The sequence below is a fragment of the Mobula hypostoma genome, chromosome 18, assembly GCF_963921235.1.
Source record: "Mobula hypostoma chromosome 18, sMobHyp1.1, whole genome shotgun sequence".
NCBI classification, from domain to species: Eukaryota; Metazoa; Chordata; class Chondrichthyes; order Myliobatiformes; family Myliobatidae; genus Mobula; species Mobula hypostoma.
Window position 1 is genome coordinate 34,027,308 of NC_086114.1, and position 24,689 is coordinate 34,051,996.

At 40.4% G+C, this 24,689-nt stretch overlaps 1 protein-coding gene across 2 annotated transcripts in view; it reads left to right on the top strand.

The window, feature by feature from the left end:
- Positions 1-24,689, top strand: part of LOC134358445 (annexin A4-like) — a 91,705-nt gene that overhangs the window by 40,807 nt on the left and 26,209 nt on the right. Inside the window, exons 1-5 of one of the 2 annotated variants that reach the window (XM_063070680.1) lie at positions 1,771-1,936; positions 4,653-4,734; positions 11,309-11,403; positions 13,032-13,145; positions 14,821-14,911. In XM_063070680.1, the coding sequence (XP_062926750.1) occupies positions 1,913-1,936; positions 4,653-4,734; positions 11,309-11,403; positions 13,032-13,145; positions 14,821-14,911 (406 nt within the window). In that variant the 5' untranslated portion in view covers positions 1,771-1,912. Of the gene's footprint in view, positions 1-1,770; positions 1,937-4,652; positions 4,735-11,308; positions 11,404-13,031; positions 13,146-14,820; positions 14,912-24,689 lie in introns of those variants that run through there. The other variant, XM_063070681.1, reaches the window with a different exon arrangement.

Consider the following 24,689-nt stretch of genomic DNA (forward strand, 5'->3'; position numbering starts at 1 on the left):
TGCCAGTACCCTATATGGTATACCTTGCTTGATTAACATAGCACAACCCCCTCCTCCCCCTAGATTTCTACCTTTCCTTATCATTGTATACCCATATACCACAAAATCTAAAGTTGGTTTCAACCAAGTTTCCTGAATACACACTACATCCGGTTTCACAACCATTTCTTTAATAAAGTGCTTGAATTCCTGGCTATTGGCCAGTAAGCTCCTTGTATTCCATCGTAAAAGAATCACCATAATTAGTATTAACCAACACATGATACTTCCTGGCTTGACTGATTACTGAGGTTCTCCCTCACTTCCTCCCATGTCAGTCCTACTAACCCTAAATGGTTTACTGCTGCTTTTACCACCAGCTGAATTTTGTCACTTTTTGACTTTACCTCAGCCGTACTATTAATCACTCCTGCAATGAATGTTACTAGAGCCTTTTTGTCCACATAAATCCTGTCATTTGTTCTTTGTTGCATCTCTCGTATTCCTATTGCTCCCTGTTCATTAGGAACATTATTCTGTTCTCTTGACATTCTTACAGCTTCTGCATAAGTGATCTTTCTTTTCACTCTTATTTCTTGAATTTCAGTCTCCCGTCTGACAACCTCACACCCACTATATGCAACATTATGAGCTCCTCCACAATTGCAGCATTTTGGTTGAACTCCTGTTCCGCACTTTCCATATTCATGATCACCCCCACATCTAGCACATCTCCTCTGCCTTTTACAGTTTTTAGCCACGTGTCCAAACCTTTGACAATTATAGCACCTCAATGGCTTTGGCACATACACCCTTACTGGGTAACTCATGAAACCCAGGAACACCTTCCTTGGCACTCTTTCTTCTTCAAATTCAATCAATACAGATTCACTTTCCTTTTTCACTCCCTCCTTTGTTGTTTTCAGTCATTGAACATTCATTACTTTCCCTCCTTTGATATTCCTCTTTATCTCCTCCATATTTATACTCATTGGTATCCCCGTGATCACTCCTTTACAACCACTGTTTTATGCTCCCACCCTCCCAGTGTATTCCACCTTGCATTTTCCTATTTCTTTTAGCTTGAGTGCTTTCTCAAGTTGTTCCTCATTCGCATATCTTACCAATAAGTTGCCATCATTAAGGACTTTTGCAAATACTATTTCCCCTATCTTATTTGTCAGAGTTGTTGTTAGCACAAACGGGTTAATTTTCTTCATATGTCCCTGAGCCTTCTCATTAAACCTAATTATGACAACACCGCCTCTCTGAGCTTGTTCATCTTCCTCACTTTCAGAGCTTTCTCCACTATCATTTATTCTTTTATTCCCTTTGTCTTGGTTTTTATTCATCCGACCCCTCACTACCTCCTCATTCCCTTTATTTCTCCCTTCACAATAATCCACCTCTCCCCAACTGCCTACCTCTGGTCCCAAGTCTCTATCCCTCTCCTTCTCCACTTTCTTTCCCTCAACCCTGCCTCTTATGTTGTCCGCCATTACCGGACCCACACGACCCCCTCCCAGCAATTTCCGTTCCTTCCCCACTCTCTTTCCCTCAACAGGTTCCAAACCACATTCACGCATCAAGCAAAACACAGCCAATTTCCAGTCGAGCCAACTCAGCCACTCCCTTCTCAGACGCCGGATTGCCAGGCCACTCCTGAACGGAGCACGACTCCCGACCAGCCCACTCCCGCTGTCTCCAGCCACGTCTCGATGTCGAGCAATACCTGTCTTTTCATTGGCGTACAGAAGGATCTCGTCAGACAGAACTGGGAACTCCCAGAATGGCTCATTGCAAGAAAGCAATGAGTAGAATATGTAAAACAGGCACACCTACCATTCATTGAAACAGCATTCATTTGGCCGGTTGAGGCAAAGAGTAAGGTTCACGGTACCCTTTATCGCCTGTAATTCCCGCTTTTGAGAGGATGGCTGGTTGGGGCGAACACAATGTGAGTAACTAAGTATGACAGATGCAGACTCCTAATATAATGTTTCTTGGATGTTTTATGAACTACATTTGCGAGTAAAATGTTGTACAAATTACTGATTGAGCTGAAATCAAGTTTCACAAATGGACTTTGTTAAATTACCGCAATTCCCTTGTCAATCATTTTGTTGTCTTTTTGGAAGGAAATATTGTAACAATAACACAAATAATCGAGGTCTCAGATTTAAAGTAGATCAGTAAATCGTTTTAGGGCGTGTCGCGTCGGAGAGAAATACGTGTAAAATCGTAACCTTTTAACCAGCTGCATAAATGGTGGTACATTCTAGAGAAACTAAATCCCCTTTATAAAGCGTCTCTTTGGCGAAGGATCAGCGCTCCTGCAATCTAGGGTTTACAATTTCAGACGGATCTGTTTACAGTGGCTTCTGAAAGTAATACAACCAGGAAGTATATGGCAAAAGTGCTTTATTAAGTTTCCTCTGCATGGTTTCCAACCAGAATTCTTCTGAGTACGCTCACAAAATATAGTAAATTACCCTGAACTGGGTCTATACAAACCGGATTGACTTTTTGTTTGGCTGTGGGTCCAAACTATTAAAAAAAACTGGATTCACAACTTGTTTTGCCAGAAATCAGGTTAGATTTTTTATTGACACACCCAAGGCAAAAAAAAATGTATAAAGAGCATTTGTACATGGCTCTATGTGCATTACATCAATTTTTTTTTTAGATGGAGACATTAAGGAATTATGATGTGTAGTCAATGACTTGCAGGGATGTATTTCAGTGACTATTGTGGGCATGTGTTGCAACAGGAGAATAGATTTAATTCAAAGAAATGTAAAAAGATGCATCTTGGCAGAAAGAACAAGTGGAGGTGGTCTGCCAAACAAAGAGACCTGGGTGTGTCACAAAAAACTGCAGAATGTGGCAACTAGAGCTTAAAAAAAAATTGCAGGTGGAACTCAGTGGGTCAAGCAGCAACTTTGGAGGCAAGGAGATGGTCGACATTTTGGGTTGAGGCCTTGCATTAGGACTGGGAGTGTAGAGGAGAGACAGCCAAAACAAAGAGGACACGGTAAGGGAGGAGGTGGTAAATGATAGATGGATCCAGGGGAGGAAAAATTCTTTCAGCAACTTGTTTTTTGAGACCAGGCAATGGACTATTACTAATAATGCATATGGGGTAAGGGATATCTGACATTTCCTTTAATATTGAGCATTTTGTATTTTCACTAACAAAGACTGTGTATGCAGAGATTTTCTTTTTAATTTGTAAACTCAGATTTCAAAAAACATTTGATTTTTTTTTCCAGATTCAAGTCTTATGCACATTTGTGATATATAGAAATCTAATGCACGAAAAAATATTTTGTATGGTTATTATTTGTGAGAGAATGCCACTGCCCTCGTGTTCGCTCTGAGTAAACTGAGACCATATTTAATAGGATTCATCTGCCATGTAGAAAATACATTTAATCAAAGTGAGAAATACACAGCTTCATTTGTAAAATATGTGTAACAGTCCCCTACCAACATGGCCAATATTTATTTGTTATCAAAATCACTGAAATGAATGATCATACCTGGTAGCCATTACTGATTGTGGGAATCCCCAAGTATAAATCAGCTGACTGGTGTCTCTTTCAAACCTTTTGGCCAACAAAGTCTTGCTTTGGCTGTAAAGCTTTTTGCAACCTCATGTCATGAAAGTGGCAAATGAATGCAGAAAATAGCCTACAATTTCCTTTTAAACCTCTGCATAAAAAATTAATAAGAACCGTTGCTCTGTAAAGAAATTTTTTGTGCAAATTTGAAGTAAGGACAAAGAAAACTGAAATATTCAGAAGCTCAGGCAGCTGAGTAAGCACTGAAGGGTTAATGATTCAGGTGGATGATCCTTGGTCATGTAGATCTGACATGTTAAGACCTATTTCTCTTTCTCTCTCTCTGCACAGCTATCACTTGACCTACTGAGTATCTCCAGCATTTTTCCCCTTATTTTGGCTAGCTTTACCATTCTGTCAAAACTTAATGTGTTGTCTGTGTGCATACTTCATTTGACTACTAATTGTATAAGCCTTTGAGCTGAAGATATTGGTTCTTTAAGAGGCTCATAATATTTATTGTCACATTATCCAGGTTGTTTCTGAATTATTCTTCATGAGCACTAGTCTAAATGCCTCTGACCATGCTTGCTTGTAATTGGAAAGTACATTGGACATGAATTTTGTGGAATAGGGCATTTTGTTAGCAGGCCCATAAGGTTGGATCTTTTTGTGCAAATTATAGTCTGAAGTGGCATGCTCCATAATTTGCTTGAAATAATAGCACAGCAAGAGGTTTGTTCATTGAATCACTATTACCTCGTTTCTGTATGTTATTTACTTAGATTGTGTAACAAACTAGCTTTAACTTTACTATTTGTCTTCAAAAAGGTGGAAGGGTTCAAAAGTCTCCTACAGTAACTGCAGAGTGATAGTAAGATTTGGAAGTGAAATAATGTAGGGAGCATAATGAAAATGAAGGAGACAAATAGATTTAAAAAAAAGTTTAATCTGTGATAAACTCCAGAAAATTGTTCCATTCCTAGCCATACAGAAATATACAATCTGTTTATAAAACTTGTTCCACCATGAAGAGGCTTTTAAAAGATTTTAACTTCCTGAAAAATGAAATGATTGATCATATTTTAATTATATTTTCTCATTTTGTAGGCAAGAGGCACTGTCAAACCATACCCTGGCTTTAATGCTTATCATGATGCCGAAAATCTTCGTAATTCTATGAAAGGACTAGGTAACTACAAAGCCCTTAATCAATTTTTCAGGAAGCTGAAGGGGTTCGGGTAAGGCAGGTAGGCAGGAGCATCTCTAGTCTCCTCTTGTTTGGTCTTCAGCAGAGAGTGACAGACATTGAGCTGCCAAAGGGTCACCAAATGCTGAGAGTGAAAGGGAATATGCTCCCTTCAAAATAACTACTTTTTTATCTTATTGATATAATGTTGTGCATGTGAAAGTCTCATAAGAACAAGAACTTCTTTGATAGTGTCAGGGTGTTTCATATCCATTTATGGTGATGCAATTTCTTGCTGTGTTGGCATGTAGCACAGCAGATATGATCTTTACAGGCAGGTCTTTAGAGATACATCACATTACAAACACCCATAAGGGAGTGCCAACTCTGAACAAATGGATGTTGCAATGAAGTGAAGGGGTGGCGGAAAGTTTGAAGAATTGTGTGTTAGATGTATAAGCTGGTGAGGTGAGGGGTGAGAACCAATGGAACTTTATTCCTGTTCTGCTTGGGGGAGGTGCAGTAAGGGAAAAAGTGCAGGAAATAGAGGAAATAACAATAAGGACTCCAACTACAGTGCAGGGTAGGCCCCGTTTTCTGAAAAAGAAGGACATCTCAGATGTCCTGGATTGGAAGTCCTCATCTTGAGAACAGGTGTGACAGAGAAACTGAGAGAAAGGAATAGTGTCCTTACAAGAGACAGTGTGGGAGGACATGTAGTCTAGGTAGCTGTAGGAATCAGTTGGATTGTAATAAGTATCAGTGGATAGTTTGTGTCCTGAGATAGAAATGGACCAAATGAATTTAAGGGCTGATGGAACTTCATAGCGAAGTTGATGAAATTGAACAGTTCCACATGGGTGCCGGAGGTGGCATCAATGCATTTGTCACTGCAGTCGAGAAAGAGTTGAGGCATGGTACTGGGTTTGGAATGTGGACAGTTCCATGTAGTCAATGAAACAACAGGCATAACAAGAGCCCCTTTGACCTCCTATGGCTATACCCTTGATTTCAACATATTGAAAGGAATTAAAAGAGAAGTTGTTTAGGGCAAGAGCAGTTCTGCTAGGTGCAGGAGAAAAAAAATGATGGGATCAATTTTCTAGAAAGAGATGGACAGCACTAAGGTTTCCTGATGGAGGATGGAAAGGTCCAGGGACTGGACATCCATGAAGATAATGTGGTGGGAACTAGAGATTGAAAGTTGTTAAAATGGTGGGGAGCATATGAGATGTCCAAAATGTAGGTGGAAAGGGACTGGATAAGGGGGGATAGGATAGAACTAAGGTGTGAGGAGATAATTTCATAGGAGCATGCAGAAACAGTGCCCACTAAGTCAGTTTTGGAAGGGTTGGAAGAGATGGAAGTATTCTTCCAAGGTTCAGAAGAACTGGGGCAGGCTGATGAAGAAAGATAGAAGGAGATTTTTTTATTGCTTGTAGTCCATGGAGACCCTGCATGGCTAGTGAGAAACTTGTGGTAAATTTGCCATAGAGATCTCAGTAAAGACATGAGTGCAGTATTTTCATGTCTCCAGAATGTAGGCAAATACCAACATATGCTCTGCCTGCTACTGTGAGTCAAATTCCCTGAGCGTGGAGTTTGGCAGTTATCAATGCAGCAGTGAGAGGTGGTGGAGGTCAGTATCTGCAGCTTGAGTTGATCCTGCCATGTATTCAAGAGGCACTATAAGCTTTAGCAGCTCAGGCAATGCAGTTGAAAGATATTTGAGGCCGTATAGGTCCCAATGGGGGACAAGATTTAAACCTCAGCATTGAGTCTCAAAGTATTAAGGCCAAAAAATATTGCGTAATATTGGGAAAAGCAAGGAAGTCCTGAAAAGATAATTTGGTGAGCTAGGCAGAAAGCTGAGGAGTAGAACCTCCAGGGTAGTAATTTCTGGATTGCTGCCTGTGCCACGTGCCAGTGAGGATAGAAACAGGATGATTTGGCAGTTCAATGTGTGACTGAGAAGCTGGTGCAGGGGGCAAGGTTTCAGGTTCTTACAGCATTCGGATCTCTTCTGGGGGAGGAATGACTTGTACAAAAGTGATGTGTTGCACCTGAACCCAAGTTGGACCAATATTCTCGTGGGCAGGTTTGTGAGAGCTGTTGCGGAGGGTTTAAACTAATTCGGCAGGGGGTTGGGAATCAAAGTGAAGGGACTTGGGATAGGATAGATGGTAAAAAAGCAAAGATAGCATGCAGTCAGACTGTCAGGAAGGGCAGGCAGATGACTGGACAAAATTGCAGTCAGCAGGGTGAGTATCAGTGCATTAGGGATGCAGAATCAAAAAGGGTAGCAAATACAGTACTCAAAGTGTTATATCTCAATGCATGGAGTACAAGAAATAAGGTAGACGATCTTGTTGCACTATTACAGATTGTCAAGTATGAAAACAACAGGAATTCTGCAGATGCTGGAAATTCAAGCAACACACATCAAAGTTGCTGGTGAACGCAGCAGGCCAAGCAGCATCTATAGGAAGAGGCGCAGTCGACGTTTCAGGCCGAGACCCTTCGTCAGGACTAACTGAAGGAAGAGTCCTGACGAAGGGTCTCGGCCTGAAACGTCGACTGCGCCTCTTCCTATAAATGCTGCTTGGCCTGCTGCGTTCACCAGCAACTTTGATGTGTGTTGCTTGTCAAGTATGATGTGGCTATCACTGAATCATGGCAGAAGGATAGTTATAGTTGGGAGCTAAATATCCAAGGTTACACATTGTATCAGAGGGATAGGAAGGTAGGCAGAGGGGGTGCTGTGGCTCTACTGGTAAAGAATGGCATCAAATCAGTAGAAAGATGTGACTTAGGACTGGAAGATGTTGAATCCTTATGGGTTGAGTTAAAAAACCGCAAGGGTAAATGGACCTTGATGGCAGTTATATACAGATTCCCCAACAGTAGCTGGGATGTGAACCACATATCACAACAGAAAACAGAAAGGCATATCAAAAGGACAATGTTACAATAGTCATGGCAGATTTCAGCATGCAGGTCAATTGGGAAAATCAGGTTGGTAATGGATCTCAAGAAAGTGAATTTGCTGAATGCCTACGAGATGGCTTTTTAGAGCAGTTTGCTGTTGAGCCCACTAGGGGATCAGTGATACTGGATTGGGTGTTATGTAATGAACTGGAGGTGATTAGGGAGCTTAAGGTAAAAGAACTCATAGGAGGTAGTGATCACAATATGACTGAATTCAACTTGAAATTTGATAGGGGAAAAAGTAAAGTCTGACATAGCAGTATTTCAGTGGAATAAAGGAAATTACAGCAGTATGAGCGAAGAGTTGGCCAAAGTAAATTGGAAGGAGCTGCGGGCAGGGATGACTACAGAGCAGTAATGGCATGAGTTTCTGGGAAAAATGAGGAAGGTACAGGGTAGATGTATTCCTAAAATGAAGAAATACTCAAATGGTAAAATAGTACAACTGTGGCTGACAAGGGAAGTCAAAGCTAAGGTAGAAGCAAGAGAAAGCATACAACAAACCAAAAATTAGTGGGAAGATAGAGGATTGTGAAGCTTTTAAAAACCTACAGAGAGCAACTAAAAGAATGATTTGGAGTGAAAAGATGGCATATGAAAGAAAGCTAGCAAGCAATATCAAAGTGAATAGTGAAAGATTTTTAAAGTATATAAGAAAATAAAAGAGAAATGAGAGTGGATATAGGACCATCTAGAAAATGAGGCTGGAGAAATAGTGGGAGATGAGGAGATGGCAGATGAACTAATTAAGTATTTTGCATTAGTCTTCTCTATAGAAGATGCTAGCAGTGTGTCAGGTGTTGAATGGTGTGAAGGAAGAGAAGTGAGTGCAGTTACTTTTACAAGGGAGAAGGTGCTCAAAAAGCTGAAAGACCTAAGGTACATAAGTTACCCAGACTAGATGAACTGCACCCTAGGGTTCTGAAAGAGGTAGCATTAGAGATTGTGGAGGCATTTGTAATGATCTTTCAGAATTCATTGGACTTGGACATGGTGCCAGAGAACTGGAAAGCTGCAAATGTCATCCACTCTTTAAGAAAGGAGCAGAAAGGAAATTATAAACCAGTTAGCCTGATCTCAGTGGTTGGGAAGATGTTAAGAGTCAATTGTTAAGGATGAAGTTATCGAGTACTTGGTGGCATAGGATAAGATAGGACATAGTCAGCATGGTTTCCTTATGGGGAAATTGTGCCTGACGAACCTGTTGGAATGATTTGAGGAGAATTCAAGTAGAAGGGAATGCAGTGGATGTTGTATATTTGGATTTTCAGAAAGCATTTGACAAGGTGCCATACATGAGGCTGCTTACCAAGTTAAGAGCAACATGGTATTACAGGAAAGTTACTGGCATGGTTAGAGCATTGGCTGATTGGTAGGAGCCAGCGAGTGGGTATAAAAGGATCCTTTTCTGGTTGGCTGCCAGTGACTAGTTGTGTTCTGCAGGGGTTGGTTATGGGAGAGCAAAAATCACACATAAAAATGAGGACAAGCATTGAGCCATGTGAAAACCAACACTGAAGATTACACTGCAGGTTAAAATGGATATTCATCATCATGGCATGTTCTTTTAGATTACTTAAAGTGTCGCTTGCTTTTATCTTCATTCTGTGGTGTATGTTCAAAGGTCCATGAACTGCTCTTGATTTTTTTTTATGTTCTTCATTGGTTGAACTTCAAGTTCCTTCCAAGTTGGGCTTCTATGAAAATGTGCTATTGGAATCCTGAAAACCCTGCTACTTTATGTAAAGCATAATTGAATTAATTATTAGCGATTAGTGAAAGTGCCCTACTATTGTCTCCTTTGGTTTGATTTTTGGACCCATTCCAATACAGAATTTTGGTATGTTTTGTGATATTAGAGGTATAATATAAATGTAAGTTCTGTCTCTCAAATTGATCAGTTTCTAAAAAAGCTAATAACAAGATAATATTTTAGCATGACCATAACATTCTGTTTCAGTTATTGAATTATTAATTACTTAAAATAATTACTTAACACTATCACATCAAACATCCTTTCTCCTTTGCTCACTGTCCCTGGGTTGTCAGAATAGGTATATAGCCATGAGTTTTTTACTTGTGAATGTAGAATATACAGTACTTCCATTTGGATTGATAATCGTAGTATATTTTGTTTCTTTCACAAACTCATATTTTAATTAGCAAATAGTTTACAATGAATAAAACTGCACACAAATTGATTTGAAGATCACCCATATTTGAAATAAATCTAAACCCTCAAGATGAAAAATTTATTCATCTGTCAGACCTACAAGGATTTTGAAAAAAATCTAGAAAGTGCATCATGCAGTGTACTGGAAATCCTAGTTTTTCTCAGAACATGAATTTTCTGTATGTGACAATTCCATTCTCATTTACCCTATTAATTTCTACATCTTCAGTTATTCCACACTCTACATTTTTAGGCTTTAGGCTTCCTTCTGTCCAAAGAAAAGTGAACAAATGGTGAATATCTTTTCAGTTGAAGACAAAAAGCCCTTGTTTGTTTTGCACTCATTAGTTCAATATTCAGGAATATAATAGCTGCCATTTAACTAATTTTGAAATTGAGCTGGACTGTGTGTTTTTTTAAAAAAAAGTAACTGTCCACACTATATCTCCCAATGTGGACTCCTGTCCATTGGTAGATTAGGGAACCACTTCATCAAGCACCTTCACTCCGACTGCCACAACAGCCAGGATCAACCGTATCACCCATTTTAATTCTACTTCCCATTAGCACACTGACATGTCTGGCCTCATCCTCTACTGCCAGCATGAGGTCTGGCGCAGACAGAAGAAGCAACACTTTGTATTCTGTCTTGGTAGTCTCTAAATGGATGGTATCTGCATCAATTCTCTAACTTCTAATAACCACTCCCTTCTGTTCTCCTTGCTTCCCCCACCCCCTTGTTTTTTCCTCATTCCCGTGGCCCTTCCATTCCTGTTCTTCCCCTCTCTACCCTCTCAGTCTGCACATTACCTACTTGAATTCAAAGTAAGGGAATTACCACCTCTTTCCCTTTATTTTCTCAGTCAACTGAACTCTCCTATCAAATTCCTTCTTTAGCACTTTGCCACTTCTATTTTCTCCCAGCTTCTCACATCATTCTCTTTCAATCCCTCTCCCCTACCCACCTATGTACCTTCCCCCTCTCTCCTGCCTTCTTGTGCACCTATCCCTCTCCCCTCCACTTAGCTTTTTGTTTCAGCTTCTGTCTCCAAAATGTCATCTGTTCATTTCCCTCCATAAATGCAGCCTGACCTGCTGTGTTCTCCCAGATTCTGTGTGTAGTGCTCATTGGTAATGTTAGTTTCTCTGCAGCTGTGTACTTTAAAAGCTAAACATACTTGTAGAAGAAAGTCTAGATTCAGAATTTTACTCCTAAATACCACTGGACATGTTTAAAACACCATGCAAAACCATGAGCAGGTGAATTACTTGGACCTGAAAGTTTGATGAGATGTGTTGTAACTTGTAACTAACTTTCTCAAAATATGTGATAGTGATAGCTATTGTTACCTTTGTAAAGCAGTTACCCATGGTGCGTTTAGTCAAATACTAATTTTCTTGCACTAATCCCAAAAGGAACTGATGAAGGTGTCATTATTGATCTTCTGTCAAGCAGATCCAATTTTCAAAGGCAACAGATCATTCAAGCATTCAAGTCAGCTTATGATCAGGTAATAAAATGTCTTAATATTTAAAGATATAATATTAAGTTCTTGTAAGATTAGGATGCCATTTTTTGTGTGGGGAGATAGGTTTGATGTTTCTCTCTGAATAACTTTTATGTTCTTTCTTTGCTTTGTGGCTTTCTGAAAAAAATTTTAAAAATCAGAATTGTATATGGATACATGCTTTAATAATGAACCTTTGAATTTAGACCTTAATATACCACATTAAGTCTTTGTGGATGTATCTCTGATTTTTTTTTCTGCAAATGCGTCAGTAGCAAATTCAATTCAGCCTTCATATCAAGCATAAATATAAATGCAAAGAAAGTGTTGATCTGGATATGAATGAAATAGTTTGGATTTGGGAATTATTACTACTATATTCCCATATTTTACTTTTTGACTACTGGGAGCATACAAACTGTTCTCCTTCAACTCCCAGAGAGATGTATATAGAGCCACTAATGAGCATGTTTCACCTCTGTAGACTTAGAAGACACAAGAGCTTTGGAATGAATGCCGCATTGTCATTGACGTGGTCTTTAATTCATGATACTGAAAAAAAATTGTAAAATATAAGGTTATAATTGAAAGTTCTTTTCAGATTTGAAATTGCTAGATATTGAAATATTTGAAATTTCTTCTCTGATAATAGAATAGTAATGGATGCCTGCTAAATTGCATCATGGACTATTTTCTTCATACAACATTTAGAATAGGGGTTCCTTTGTAAATTAAAACAAATAGTTATTGTACTGAATTATAAAGGCAGAATGAAAAGATTCTTAATGTACTTGTATTTTCTTGTGCAAAACATCAGAAATCTGGTGTGCTTTTGGTAGTAGTAATTCCGATACTTGGTTTGTATCTTGTAAAGATGCCACAAATATTATTGACAACATGCAACTATTTACGCATAAAATCTTTTTAAATAGAGGTGCTTCCAGTTGGGATTGTCAATTTGTCTGACTATTATTTTCAGTTAAAATTATTCCAACATTGGATAAATTTTTGAAATAATTCCCTCCACATTTTACAATAAGTTGTTATTCACATGTTGTAGTTAAGGACTTCCTGAGGATAACATAAAAGTATGGTTATCACATTCCTACATCTCACTGCTCCTGTTCCTAAATAAGGCTGCAGCCACTCACCCAGCCCACGATTTGGATCCTGGCTCCAACCACACACTGACTACTAATATTTAACTGCTTAGCAGCACAAGACGTCAAGTGCAATTCATTTCATGGCAAAGAGGATTCACCAGACACAACAATATAAGGCTTTGAGGGGACAGACAATAAATGTCAACATTTCAGATAATACACATTTGACCTTGTGAGTAAATGGATCCACTGATAGTACGTCAGCTGGAAACAAAGGCTTGGTGTTAGCTGTAAATATTTGGCAAATTGGATAGGGAGCATAGCAACAGGATGTACATCCCCTGTTTGCTGTTTGACAGCATTTATCGTTAGATATGCTGGAGTATTAGGAAATTATTCCTTTCCATGTTTGACATCAGCTGTGGCTCAAAACAAACCTTTGTGTAATATTTTCTAGTTTATTTATCCCAATGCACTTTGTGTACAATTTTAAATGTAAACTTTGATTAATGCATTATAATTTTACAGAACCTAATTGATGAACTGAAGGGGGAGCTTGGAGGGAATCTTGAAGCTGTGGTTGAAGGATTAATGCTGACTCCTGCTAAGTTTGATGCACAGCAATTAAATTATGCAATGGAGGTGAGTCACAGCTAATATTTGTCCTCCTTCACAAGTAAAGTTTCATAGCTTGAAAACAGGCTACACAAATTTCCTCAATCACCAACTTTCTAACTAGTGGCACGGTAATTAATGCTGATGCCACACAGTTTTGTCCCACCTGGGTATAATTCTGACTGTGTGGAGTTTGTATGCTCTCTCTGTAATCACGTGGGTTTCCTCCAGATGGTCTGGATTCCTTCCACATTCAAAAGATGTGCAAGTATGTTAATTTGCTGCTGTAAATTACTCCTCGTGTAAGTGGGTGGCTAAAGCTGATGGGCACAAGAGAGAGGGTGGATTATGGCAGAATAAGTGGGAAAATGGGACTGTTGGGAATGCTTAGAGTTAGCAATGACTTGATAGGCTGAATAGGCTCTTTCTGTGCCATGAAGAAAAAATATAAGGCATACCATCTGCCAAATTTACTAAGGACAGGTAAGTGACATCCCTTACCATTGTTAGAAGCAAGTTGTGACATCACTGCATGTACCACAAGGAGCAAGTGCTTGGCTGAACTCCCCAGTGGTAAACAAGCTTTCTATGAAACACCCATTAGTGCAAACGTCTGCAGCAAAATAAATTGGCCACTTATTTCTGAGTGTGTGCTTTGAGGAGCAGATGTGCTCCCCCCAACCACATAGTAATTCATCCCTCTCACAGCTCCAATTAATTACAACTGTGCTAGCCCTATTTTCATCCCGAGAAGCCTAATCTTTGAGTTAGGCCATAATCTAGGAAGCTGATGTTACATTTTGCTCTTTTCCTTTCTCCTTCCTAAGGGCATGAAATGTCTGAGAGCTTCCTGCAGCATCTGCTGAAAGCCTGTCTTCCTCTACTCACATTTGGACTATTCCTGTAGCACTGATCCATTATTTGAATATGAAAGACAATGCCAGGGATTCATTAAGATAAATCCATTTCTTATATAAAAATGTATTAGTCTTGCTTGAGGGAGAATTCTCAAAGATAAAGTGTTCCCAAATTTCTAAGCCTACATGTTTGGTCTAAATCTAAAAGGAGAGAAGGGATGGACTGAAAAAAAATCTATTGTGGGGAGGAAGGATAAAGGGCTGGAGAGGAAGGAATCTAATACGAGAGGAGAAAGGACCATAGGACAAAGGGGAAAGAGGAGGAGACCCTGGGGGAGGTGATAGGCAAGTGAGAAGATGTAAAAGGCCAGAGTGGGGAATAGAGCAAGAGGGGAGGGGGAGGAATATTTTTCATCTGAAGGAGTTGATATTCATGCCATCAGGTTGGAGGCTACTCAGATGGCATAGAATGTGTTGCTCCTCCACCCTGTGGGTAGTCTTATCTTGGCACAACAGATGGCCATGGGCCAACATGTCAGAATGGGAATGGGAATCAGAATTAAAATGTTTGGCCACTAGGAATTTCTGCTTTTGGCAGATGGACAGGTCTCACCAATATAGAGGAGGCCACATTGGGAGCACTGGACACAATAGATGACTCCAGCAGATTTGCAGGTGAAGTGTTGCCTCACCTGGAAGGACTGCTTAGGGCCCTGAGTGGAGGTGTATGGGTAGTTGCAGACTTTGGCCATTTGCAGGGAAAAGTGCTGGAAGGGAGAAGCATAATTTCTACTCCTAAATTTTATTAAGATCTTGGATACAATTTGAATTCTTTGTTTTAATAGGGTGCTGGAACTGATGAACATATCCTAGTAGAAATTTTAACTACAAGAACAAACAAACAAATTTTTGAATTGGCTGAAGCTTACCAATCAGGTAATGGAATTATTTCCTAACTTTTACAGTAATCAAGATGTTTGTTTTCATAACTGTTGATAAAGAAACCACACATCTAAGCATTATGTCATTATGTTCGTACTTTGATCCACTCCTAAGCTATCTGTTTCGTATTTCAGAGTTGTAGCATCTTACAGGTCTAATGAATATAGAACATAGGAATGTACAGCACAGTACAGGCCCTTCAGCCCACAATGTTGTGCCGACCCTTAAACCCTGCCTCCCATATAACCCCCCACCTTAAATTCCTCCATATACCTGTCTAGTAGTCTCTTAAACTTCACTAGTGTATCTGCCTTCACCACTGACTCAGGCAGTGCATTCCACGCACCAACCACTCTCTGAGTAAAAAAAAAACCTTCCTCTAATATCCCCCTTGAACTTCCCACCTCTTACCTTAAAGCCATGTCCTCTTGTATTGAGCAGTGGTGCCCTGGGGAAGAGGTGCTGGATATCCACTCTATCCATTCCTCTTATTATCTTGTATACCTCTATCATGTCTCCTCTCATCCTCCTTCTCTGCAAAGAGTAAAGCGCTAGCTCCCTTAATCTCTGATCATAATGCATACTCTCTGAACCAGGCAGCAACCTGGTAAATCTCCTTTGTACCCTTTTCAATGTTTCCACATCCTTCCTACAGTGAGGCAACCAGAACTGGACACAGTACTCCAATTGTGGCCTAACCAGAGTTTTATAGAGCTGCATCACTACATCGTGACTCTTAAACTCTATCTCTCGACTTGTGAAAGCTAACACCCCATAAGCTTTCTTAACTACACTATCCACCTGTGAGGCAACTTTCAGGGATCTGTGGACATGTACCCCCAGATCCCTCTGCTCCTCCACATTACCAAGTATCCTGCCGTTTACTTTGTACTCTGCCTTGGAGTTTGTCCTTCCAAAGTGTACCCACCTCACACTTCTCCGGGTTGATCTCCATCTGCCACTTCTCAGCCCACTTCTGCATCCTATCAATGTCTCTCTGCAATCTTTGACAATCCTCTACACTATCTACAACACCACCAACCTTTGTGTCATCTGCAAACTTGCCAACCCACCCTTCTACCCTCACATCCAGGTCATTAATATGTGGAAGAAACTGAAGCATGTGAGGGAAACATGGAAAGGGCTTTTCCTTAATCCTACTCGCCAAGACCTTCTCAAGCCCCCTTCTAGCTCTGCAAAGTCCATTCTTCAATTCCATCCTAGCTATCTTGTATCCCGCTAAAGCCCTGTATAATCCCTACTTCCTAAATTGTAAATAAGCCTCTTCCTTCCTTTTTACTAGATGTTCCACATCTCTTGTCAACCATGGTTCTTTCACTCTACCATCCTTTCCTTGCGTTAATTGGACAAACCTGTCCAGAACCCCATGCAAGTGCTCCCTAAACAATTTCCACATTTCTGTGTTATAAATTTATGCTCCCAACTTTCTGCCTAATAGCATCATTATTCTACCTTCCATAATTAAATACTTTCCCATATCGTGTGCACTTACTCCTGTCCAAGGCTATGGTAAAGGTCAGGGAGTTGTCGTCACTGTGTCCAAAATGCTCACCCACTGAGAGATCTGTCACCTGACCTGGTTCATTGCCTAGCACCAGATCCAGTATGGCCACTCCTAGTCAGCCTGTCTACATATTGTGTCAGGAATCCTTTCTGGACACACTTCACAAATTCTGCCTCATCTAAACCTTTTGCTCTAAGGAGGTACCAATCAATTTTAGGGAAGTTGAAGTCACCCATGACAACAATCCTGTTATTTTTATTTCTTTCCCCCACCACCTTTGTGTACTTCAGTGTCTCTGTTGCTATTGGATGAATCTTCTCCAGTTCTGCCAAAGGACCTTACATGCTCTTCAGACTTGAGAGATGCTCCTCCTCCTTTGGTCACTGACAGCAATCCCACAATTCACTTTGTATCGGAGTTGTAGAGTTATACACCAGAGAAGCAGGCCCTTTGACTTACCATGCCCATGTTAGTTGTTTTGTTCATCTACATTAACCTTACTTATCTGCATCTTTTGCACTTTCTCATTACCTCAAGTTGTATTTTCAGAAATGCTTCAGATGATTGCCAATGAGTTTGTTTTCTGCAAAAAGAAGTGTGGTATCTGGTAGCACAGATTGGCTCAGTATGTGTCTGAGAGCATAATGCAATATTGAATATGATTGATGGGTGTGGATAAACCTATTTTTTTCATTCCGTCATTTGGCAAACACTGTTCCGCAGGGTTCTAGTTAGCATTAATTAATATTACATTCCCCTATGCTGCTGGACCTACCCTTTCAATTCTACAATTTACCTTTTGCACTACCCCTTCCTTGCCCTATTCAGGTATTTTTTTTTACTTCTGTTGAACTTTAAAACCAGATTTTTCATTATCCCCTTCATTTTATGATTGGCATTTGTGGCAATCTTGGACACTCAGACTAAAATATTGAACTGTTTTCTGTTATGTCTCCTAAATCCTACAGTGACTAGTTAATTATTGGTTTCTCCTCAACCTTGCTTCAGCTGTGCATAGTTCCTTGTCAACTACTGCCTGCTGATATAATTTCAACAGCCGCAATTTCCTTCTGATATCAGAATCAGGTTTAATATCACTGGCACATAGTTTGCAATTGGTTGTTTTGCATCAGCTGTATAGTTCAATGCATAATAAATCAATAAAATTACAATAAGAAAAGATATATAAAAATTAATTTTAAAAAAAGTGAGGTAGTGTACATGGATTCATTGCCCATTCAGAAATCTGATGGTCGTGGAGGAAAAAGCTGTTCCTGAAACATTGAGTGTTTCTCCTCGGGTTCCTGTATCTCCTCCTTGATGGTAGCAATGAGAAGAGGGCGTGCCCTGGGTGATGGGTTTCCTTAATGATTGATGCCACTCCTTTGAAGATGTCCTTGATGCTGGGGAGGCCAGTGCCCATGATGAGGCTGAATTTGCAACTTTCTGTGCCCATTCCTCCTTTTAAGTGCTTCTGGTTATCAATGTTTGGCTTTAATGCAAATTCTTGGCTGTCTCACCAATCTATAGGACCTGAGATTGTCTCAGCCTTTCTGTAGACTTATAAACAGAATGTTTTGCTTTATTGATAATCTTACTACTGTTATAACTTGTTTTTATGACCACAAATTGTTGATCTTTCTTTCAAATCATTGAGCTGCTACCAACTTTCTAAAATCCCAAATAAGCGTACAGTTGGTGTGTTCAGATTTTTCTCAGATAATCAGTTCACACCAAAAGGATTCTCAAGCCAGCTGACTATATCAGTGACTCCTTTGGGGGGGGCGGCGGTATGATTGTTAATGCCTCCTACGCTTTATCCTTATTGTCCACTGGTTTGTACATACATTGAGTGGGATGCTGAGACCCTACTCTACTGGTGTTTTGGTGACTCCTGTTGTTTTTGTAACTATCATATAATGTTGATTTGGATTATTGACTTAAAGCCTCAGTTTATACTCTTCATCATAGTGGGAACTGTTTCTAAAGGAAACATAAAATGTCACAACCTGAAATAAAACCAGAAACTGCTGGAAATACCCCTTCAGGTCAGGCAGCATCTGTGGAAACATAAATATTAGTTTCAAATCCAAACTTTTCGTCAGAGAAATCAAGTTAGTTTAAGCAGAGAAGCTGGGGGAGAGGTAGGTGGAAAAAAGGGAATATCTGTGATGGGGTATAAATAGATGACCAATTGTAGTAGTTAAGGAGTGGTTCGGATTAAGCTTCTTGTCCATGTAATGTGTTGCTAATGATAAAACTCGGGGACATAGAAACATAGAAAACATACAGCACAATACAGGCCCTTCAGTCCACAAAGCTGTGTGGAACATGTTCCTACCTTAGAACTACCTAGGCTTTACACATAGCCCTCTATTTTTCTAAGCTCCACGTAGCCATCCAGGAGTTTCTTAAAAGGCCCTATTGTTTCCGCCTCCGCCGGCAGCCCATTCCACGCACTCACCACTCTGTGTTTTTAAAAAAAAAACAACAACAACAACAACTTAACCCTGACCTCTCCTCTGTACCTACTTCTGAGCACCTTAAAACTATGCCCTCTCGTGTTAGCCATTTCAGCCCTGGGGGAAAAGCCTCTGACTATCCACATGATTAATGCCTGGTCACCGGCCTCCATGCAGAATATGACCTGTCTACAACCACTCTTTGCCTTCTGTGGGCAAGCCAGTTCTGGATCCACAAAGCAATGTCCCCTTGGATCCCATGCCTCCTTACTTTCTCAATAAGCCTTGCATGGGGGACCTTATCAAATGCCTTGTTAAAATCTATATACACTACATCTACGGCTCTACCTTCATCAATATGTTTATTCATATTCTCAAAAAATCCAATCAGGCTCGTAAGGCACAACCTGCCTTTGACAAAGCTATGCTGACTATTACTAATCATATTATGCCTCTCCAAATGTTCATAAATCCTGCCTCTCAGGATCTTCTCCATCAACTTAACAACCACTGAAGTAAGTCTCACTGACCCATAATTTCCTGGGCTATCTCTACTCCCTTTCTTGAATAAGGGAACAACATCTGCAACCCTCCAATCTTCCGGAACCTCTCCCGTCCTCATTGATGATGCAAAAATCATTGCCAGAGGCTCAGCAATCTGCTCCCTTGCTTCCCACAGTGGCCTGGGGTACATCCCATCCGGTCCCGGTGACTTATCCAACTTGATGCTTTCCAAAAACTCCAGCACATCCTCTTTCTTAATATCTACATTCTCAAGCTTTTCGGTCCACTGTAAGTCATCCTTACAATTGCCAAAATCTGTTTCCATAGTGAATACTGAAGCAAAGTATTCATTAAGTACCTCCGCTATTACCTCTGGTTCCATACACACTTTTCCACTGTCACACTTGATTGGTCCTATTCTCTCGTGTCTTATTCTCTTGCTCTTCACATACTTCTAGAATGCCTTGGGGTTTTCCTTAATCCTGTCCGCCAATGCCTTCTCATGGCCCCTTCTGGCTCTCCTAATTTCATTCTTAAGCTCCTTCCTGCTAGCCTTATAATATTCTAGATCCCTATCATTACTTAGCTTTTTGAACCTTTCATAAGCTCTTCTTTCTTCTTGATTAGATTTACAACAGCCTTTGTACACCACGGATCTTGTACCCTACCATCCTTTCTATGTCTCATTGGAACGTACCTACTCAGAACCCCACACAAATATCCCCTGAACATTTGCCAAATTTCTTCCGTACGTTACCCTGAGAAAATCTGTTTCCAATCTATGCTTCCAAGTTCCTGCCTGATAGCCTCATATTTCCCCTCACTCTAATTAAACATTTTCCTAACTTGTCTGTCCCTATCCCTCTCCAATACTATGGTAAAGGAGATAGAATTGTGATCACTATCTCCAAAATGCTCTCCCACTGAGAGACCTGACACCTGACCAGGTTCATTTCCCAATACCAGATCAAATACAGCCTCTCCTCTTGTAGGCTTATCTACATATTGTGTCAAGAAACCTTCCTGAACATACCTAACAAACTCCACCCCATCTAAGACCCTCACTCTAGGGAGATGCCAATGAAAATTTGGAAAATTAAAATCTCCCACCATAACAACCCTGTTATTATTACTCCTTTCTAGAATCTGTCTCCATATCTGCTCCTCGGTGTCCCTGTTACTATTGGGTGGTCTATAAAAAACACTCAGAGCTTTTGACCCCTTCCTATTCCTAACTTCCACCAACAGAGACTCTGTAGACAACCCCTCCATGACTTCCACCTTTTCTGCAGCAGTGACACTAGCTCTGATCAACAGTGCCACACCCCCACTTTTTTGCCTCCTTCCCTATCCTTTCTGAAACATCTAAAGCCTGGCACATGTCCAGCCATAAGAGAGAGAAAAGAAAAAACTGAGCCAAAGTGATGGTGGGCAGAAATAGTCAGTTCTGCTACAGACAAACAGAAAAAGTTAGTTAACTAAAGTTGAAGAATTTGATATTTGAAGGCGGCAATATGCCTGACACAAGATAAGGTGCTGCTCCACAAGCTTGACTTGTTAGACCCGCACAGGCAGGTTCCTCCCAGTCTCCTGTTCCTCTTTTGTGCTAATGGTAGCTCACACCTATGTATTAGGAAGGTGCATTACTTCCACCTGCTGTACCTGAGTATGACAGCAGCCATGACAGGAATCAAACAACAGGAATTCTGCAGATGCTGGAAATTCAAGCAACATACATCAAAGTTGCTGGTGAACACAGCAGGCCAAGCAGCATCTATAGGAAGAGGCGCAGTCGACGTTTCAGGCCGAGACCCTTCGTCTAGTCCTGACGAAGGGTCTCGGCCTGAAACGTCGACTGCGCCTCTTCCTATAGATGCTGCTTGGCCTGCTGCGTTCACCAGCAACTTTGATGTATGACAGGAATCAAACCTGTTTTAATTTAAAAAGTTCATCAGGGCCCTACGTGACTTCAGGCATTAGAATATCCTGCCGCCTAGGCACCCCAGATCAACCCAATAATTGCCTAAACAGCTTCCTACATTCTAACGAATATCTGTGGCTCACCATGATCACATGCTTCACTGTCTCTGGTACCTCACAAAAGTCACATCATCCGTTCCCATGTTTACGAACAAGTACCAAAGTAGAGTGGAAACCTATGTGTTCTAACCTCAATTTCACCAACTGCATATCTTCCCTGCTATTACTTCCCAAAAGGTGCCTACCCTGAACTATGGAACCAAATTGTAATATCACCTCCCTGTCCCACTCCTAACCCACAAATTCTGCCATTTTCTAATCCCAGCCAACCTAATACAAGACTTGGCTTACTACTTTATTGACTATAATATCTACCTCTGACTTAGAGCCTGTTTTCCTATAACATCTGCCCTTTCATTACCTGAGACACCCACATGTGTTGGTACCCAACAAAAATGTACTACTATTCCCGCACTCTTCAGAACATATAAATTGTATTACCCTTCCATCAACTTGAACGCTTTGATTCCAAATTCCCCTGTATCGAGGCAGAATCTGAGCAGAACATAACGCTATTTGGCTTAACTTGCTTGACCCATTGCAAACTAATGATAACGGCAATAAATTCTGCTCCGTAGACAGACAATCCATCTGTCAATCTTTTCCCACCTCAACATTAAACCAAGGGATAAATATCCCAGAGCCAATCCACTTACTAACTGGTTCCTTAGAACCTGTAAAGATAGGCAAAAAGGAAAAATACTTTTGCTATAGATGACCAGATACCCTCTCACCACCCACAAGTGAGACCCTGTCTATCCCCCAATAATGATAAAGGTGGAGATTTCCAAGATGGAACTCATAGCCAGGCCATTGTTGGGCTAATCCACAAATCCTCCAAGACGATACTCCCGCACATATTCCCTAATTATCCACCCAAAACATTTACCAATTTTGTTAGTGTATTCCCAGCAATCTATTAAACTGAAAATGTCCAATGGGACATCCCCCCCCCCCCACCCTACTATGGAAGTCTGGTATGCAAGGCTCAATTTTTCTCTCTGCATGTCGAACGGCATTTTGCCTAGTTCAAGCCCCAATGCATCTCATGGTGTGGAATACTCTACTACAGATTCTAAGTGCACTGGCCAAAAGGAAAGCCGTCCAATATAAAATTGAACGAGCTGCCTCCCTAAAAATCATACAACCATAGTCCAGACAAGAGTGCATTAAAGCATGATAAATTATCAATAGCACACCCTAGAGGCCCCCCAGTCATACCTAGCCATACAACACAAAAAGTTAACGACCTGCTCACATTTATCCTCCAAAAACGTTATATGTGTTCTCCAAGTTGGTCTCGCATCCAACCATAATCCCAAGTATTTAACCACGGGAACCCTAGACAGTGAACACCCATATAGAGTAAAGTGAATATTATCCAACCCATGTTTCCAAGTAAAAACCATATATTTTGACATAGAAACTAAAAATTTTAAACCGTTCTTCCATTGCTGATAACGCTGTTTGCACAGACCTTCCTACGTAGGCAGTATTACAACCCCTTTTCCACAGAGCCCCATCATCAGCATATAAAAATAATCTAAACCCAGGCCCAACATCATCAAAAGTATAATTGATAATTAGATTAAACAATATTGGACTGATAACACTACCCTGGGGGACCCATTATCCACCAAAAACTCTGATGACACTTTTTCACCCACCCTCACTTTAAATGACCAGCCAAACATAAAATCCAAAACCCAGTTGTAAAGCCTCCCACTAATATGAAGATTACTTAATTTAATCAAAAGTTCTTCCCTCCATAGCATATCATAATTTTTTTCTATGTCCAGAAACACTGCAACTACTCATTCTTTTACTGTAAAACTTTCTGAATATCATTTCCCAGTAGTACAAGGGCATCATATGTAGATCTTCCTTTACGAAACCCACATTGGTAGCAACTAAGTAATTCTCTCTTTCCCAAAGCAAACATCAGCCTTATTACTATAATTTTTCCATTATTTTACATAGTGAAGAGGTGAGAGCGATAGGCCTGTAGCTACTTGACAGTGTCAGATCCCTCCCAGTTTTAACAACAGGCAACACCAGAGCCCTTTTCCAGTCTCCTGGGAGCATTCCTTGCTTCTAGACATTATAAAACTCAAGCAACTTCTTTATGACTCTCCCAGGCAGATGCTGGAGCATATGATAGCTAACCATATCCTATCCTGGGGCTGTAATACTGGCACTATTGACAGCAAATTTCAGTTCAGCCAACATAAAGTCATCATCCATGGCATTCTCAAGCATCTCTGTTTCTCACAAACCTTCCCATTCTCCATCAAAATACACTGTCATCTCTTAATATACTTATCGCCTAAATTGTCTAGTCTGTGTATCTTTGCAAGCGTGTTTCTCAGACATTTATTCTCTTCTTTGTCTGTTGTAGCCAAATTTCTATTCTCCACTAACACTGGAATCTGGTGATAACCTCTGACACCATTCATTTTCTTTAGCATTCTCCACACCACTGTCGTGCCAGTTTTCCTCCCAAATGATGAGGAAAAATCCCCTACAAGCCCCCATTTTATACCCAACTCCTATACTCAAAGCTCTGACTAATGAAGGCCAGTGTGCCGTATGCCCTGTCCACTCCCCATCTACCTGTGAAGCTGATTTCAGCCAACTATGCACTTGAACTCCTAAATTCACCTGTTCCATAATGCTCCCAGGGCCCTTCCAAATAACAATCCTTGCTATTGCTCTTTTCATCTGAAAGTTCATCAAGGCTTCTTACATTAATCTTATGTTTCAAAACACAAAATGCCCGTCTCCAGTCTCTGATAACCTCTGTACATTCCTGTGTCCACCAAAGAACACATTTCTTACCAGCTCTCTGAGACACTAAAGGAACGGCTTGATGGGTTGCCCCACACAAACTAGAAGTTATACTCTGATGGTCTTCTTCTCTGGTATCACCTAGAGACAATTAATCAAATGATTTCTCACGCTCAACAGAAATTTTTCCCAGTTTGCCCTCTTAAAATATCAATTAGTACCAGAACCCAAATTCTTCCAGTGAACCTTGATCCCTACAACACACAGGACTGGGAAATGATCACTCCCCATACAATCAATCATTGCAACTCAACTACTAAGTCCGGCAACTGGAGCAGAGATGAGAGTCAAGTCCAGACAAGAGCCCTACCATTGACAATATGATTTGCTATGAGATGAAGGCCCTTGTCTTTCTTCCATCATTTAAACAAATTAAATCATGTTCTCCCAAAAA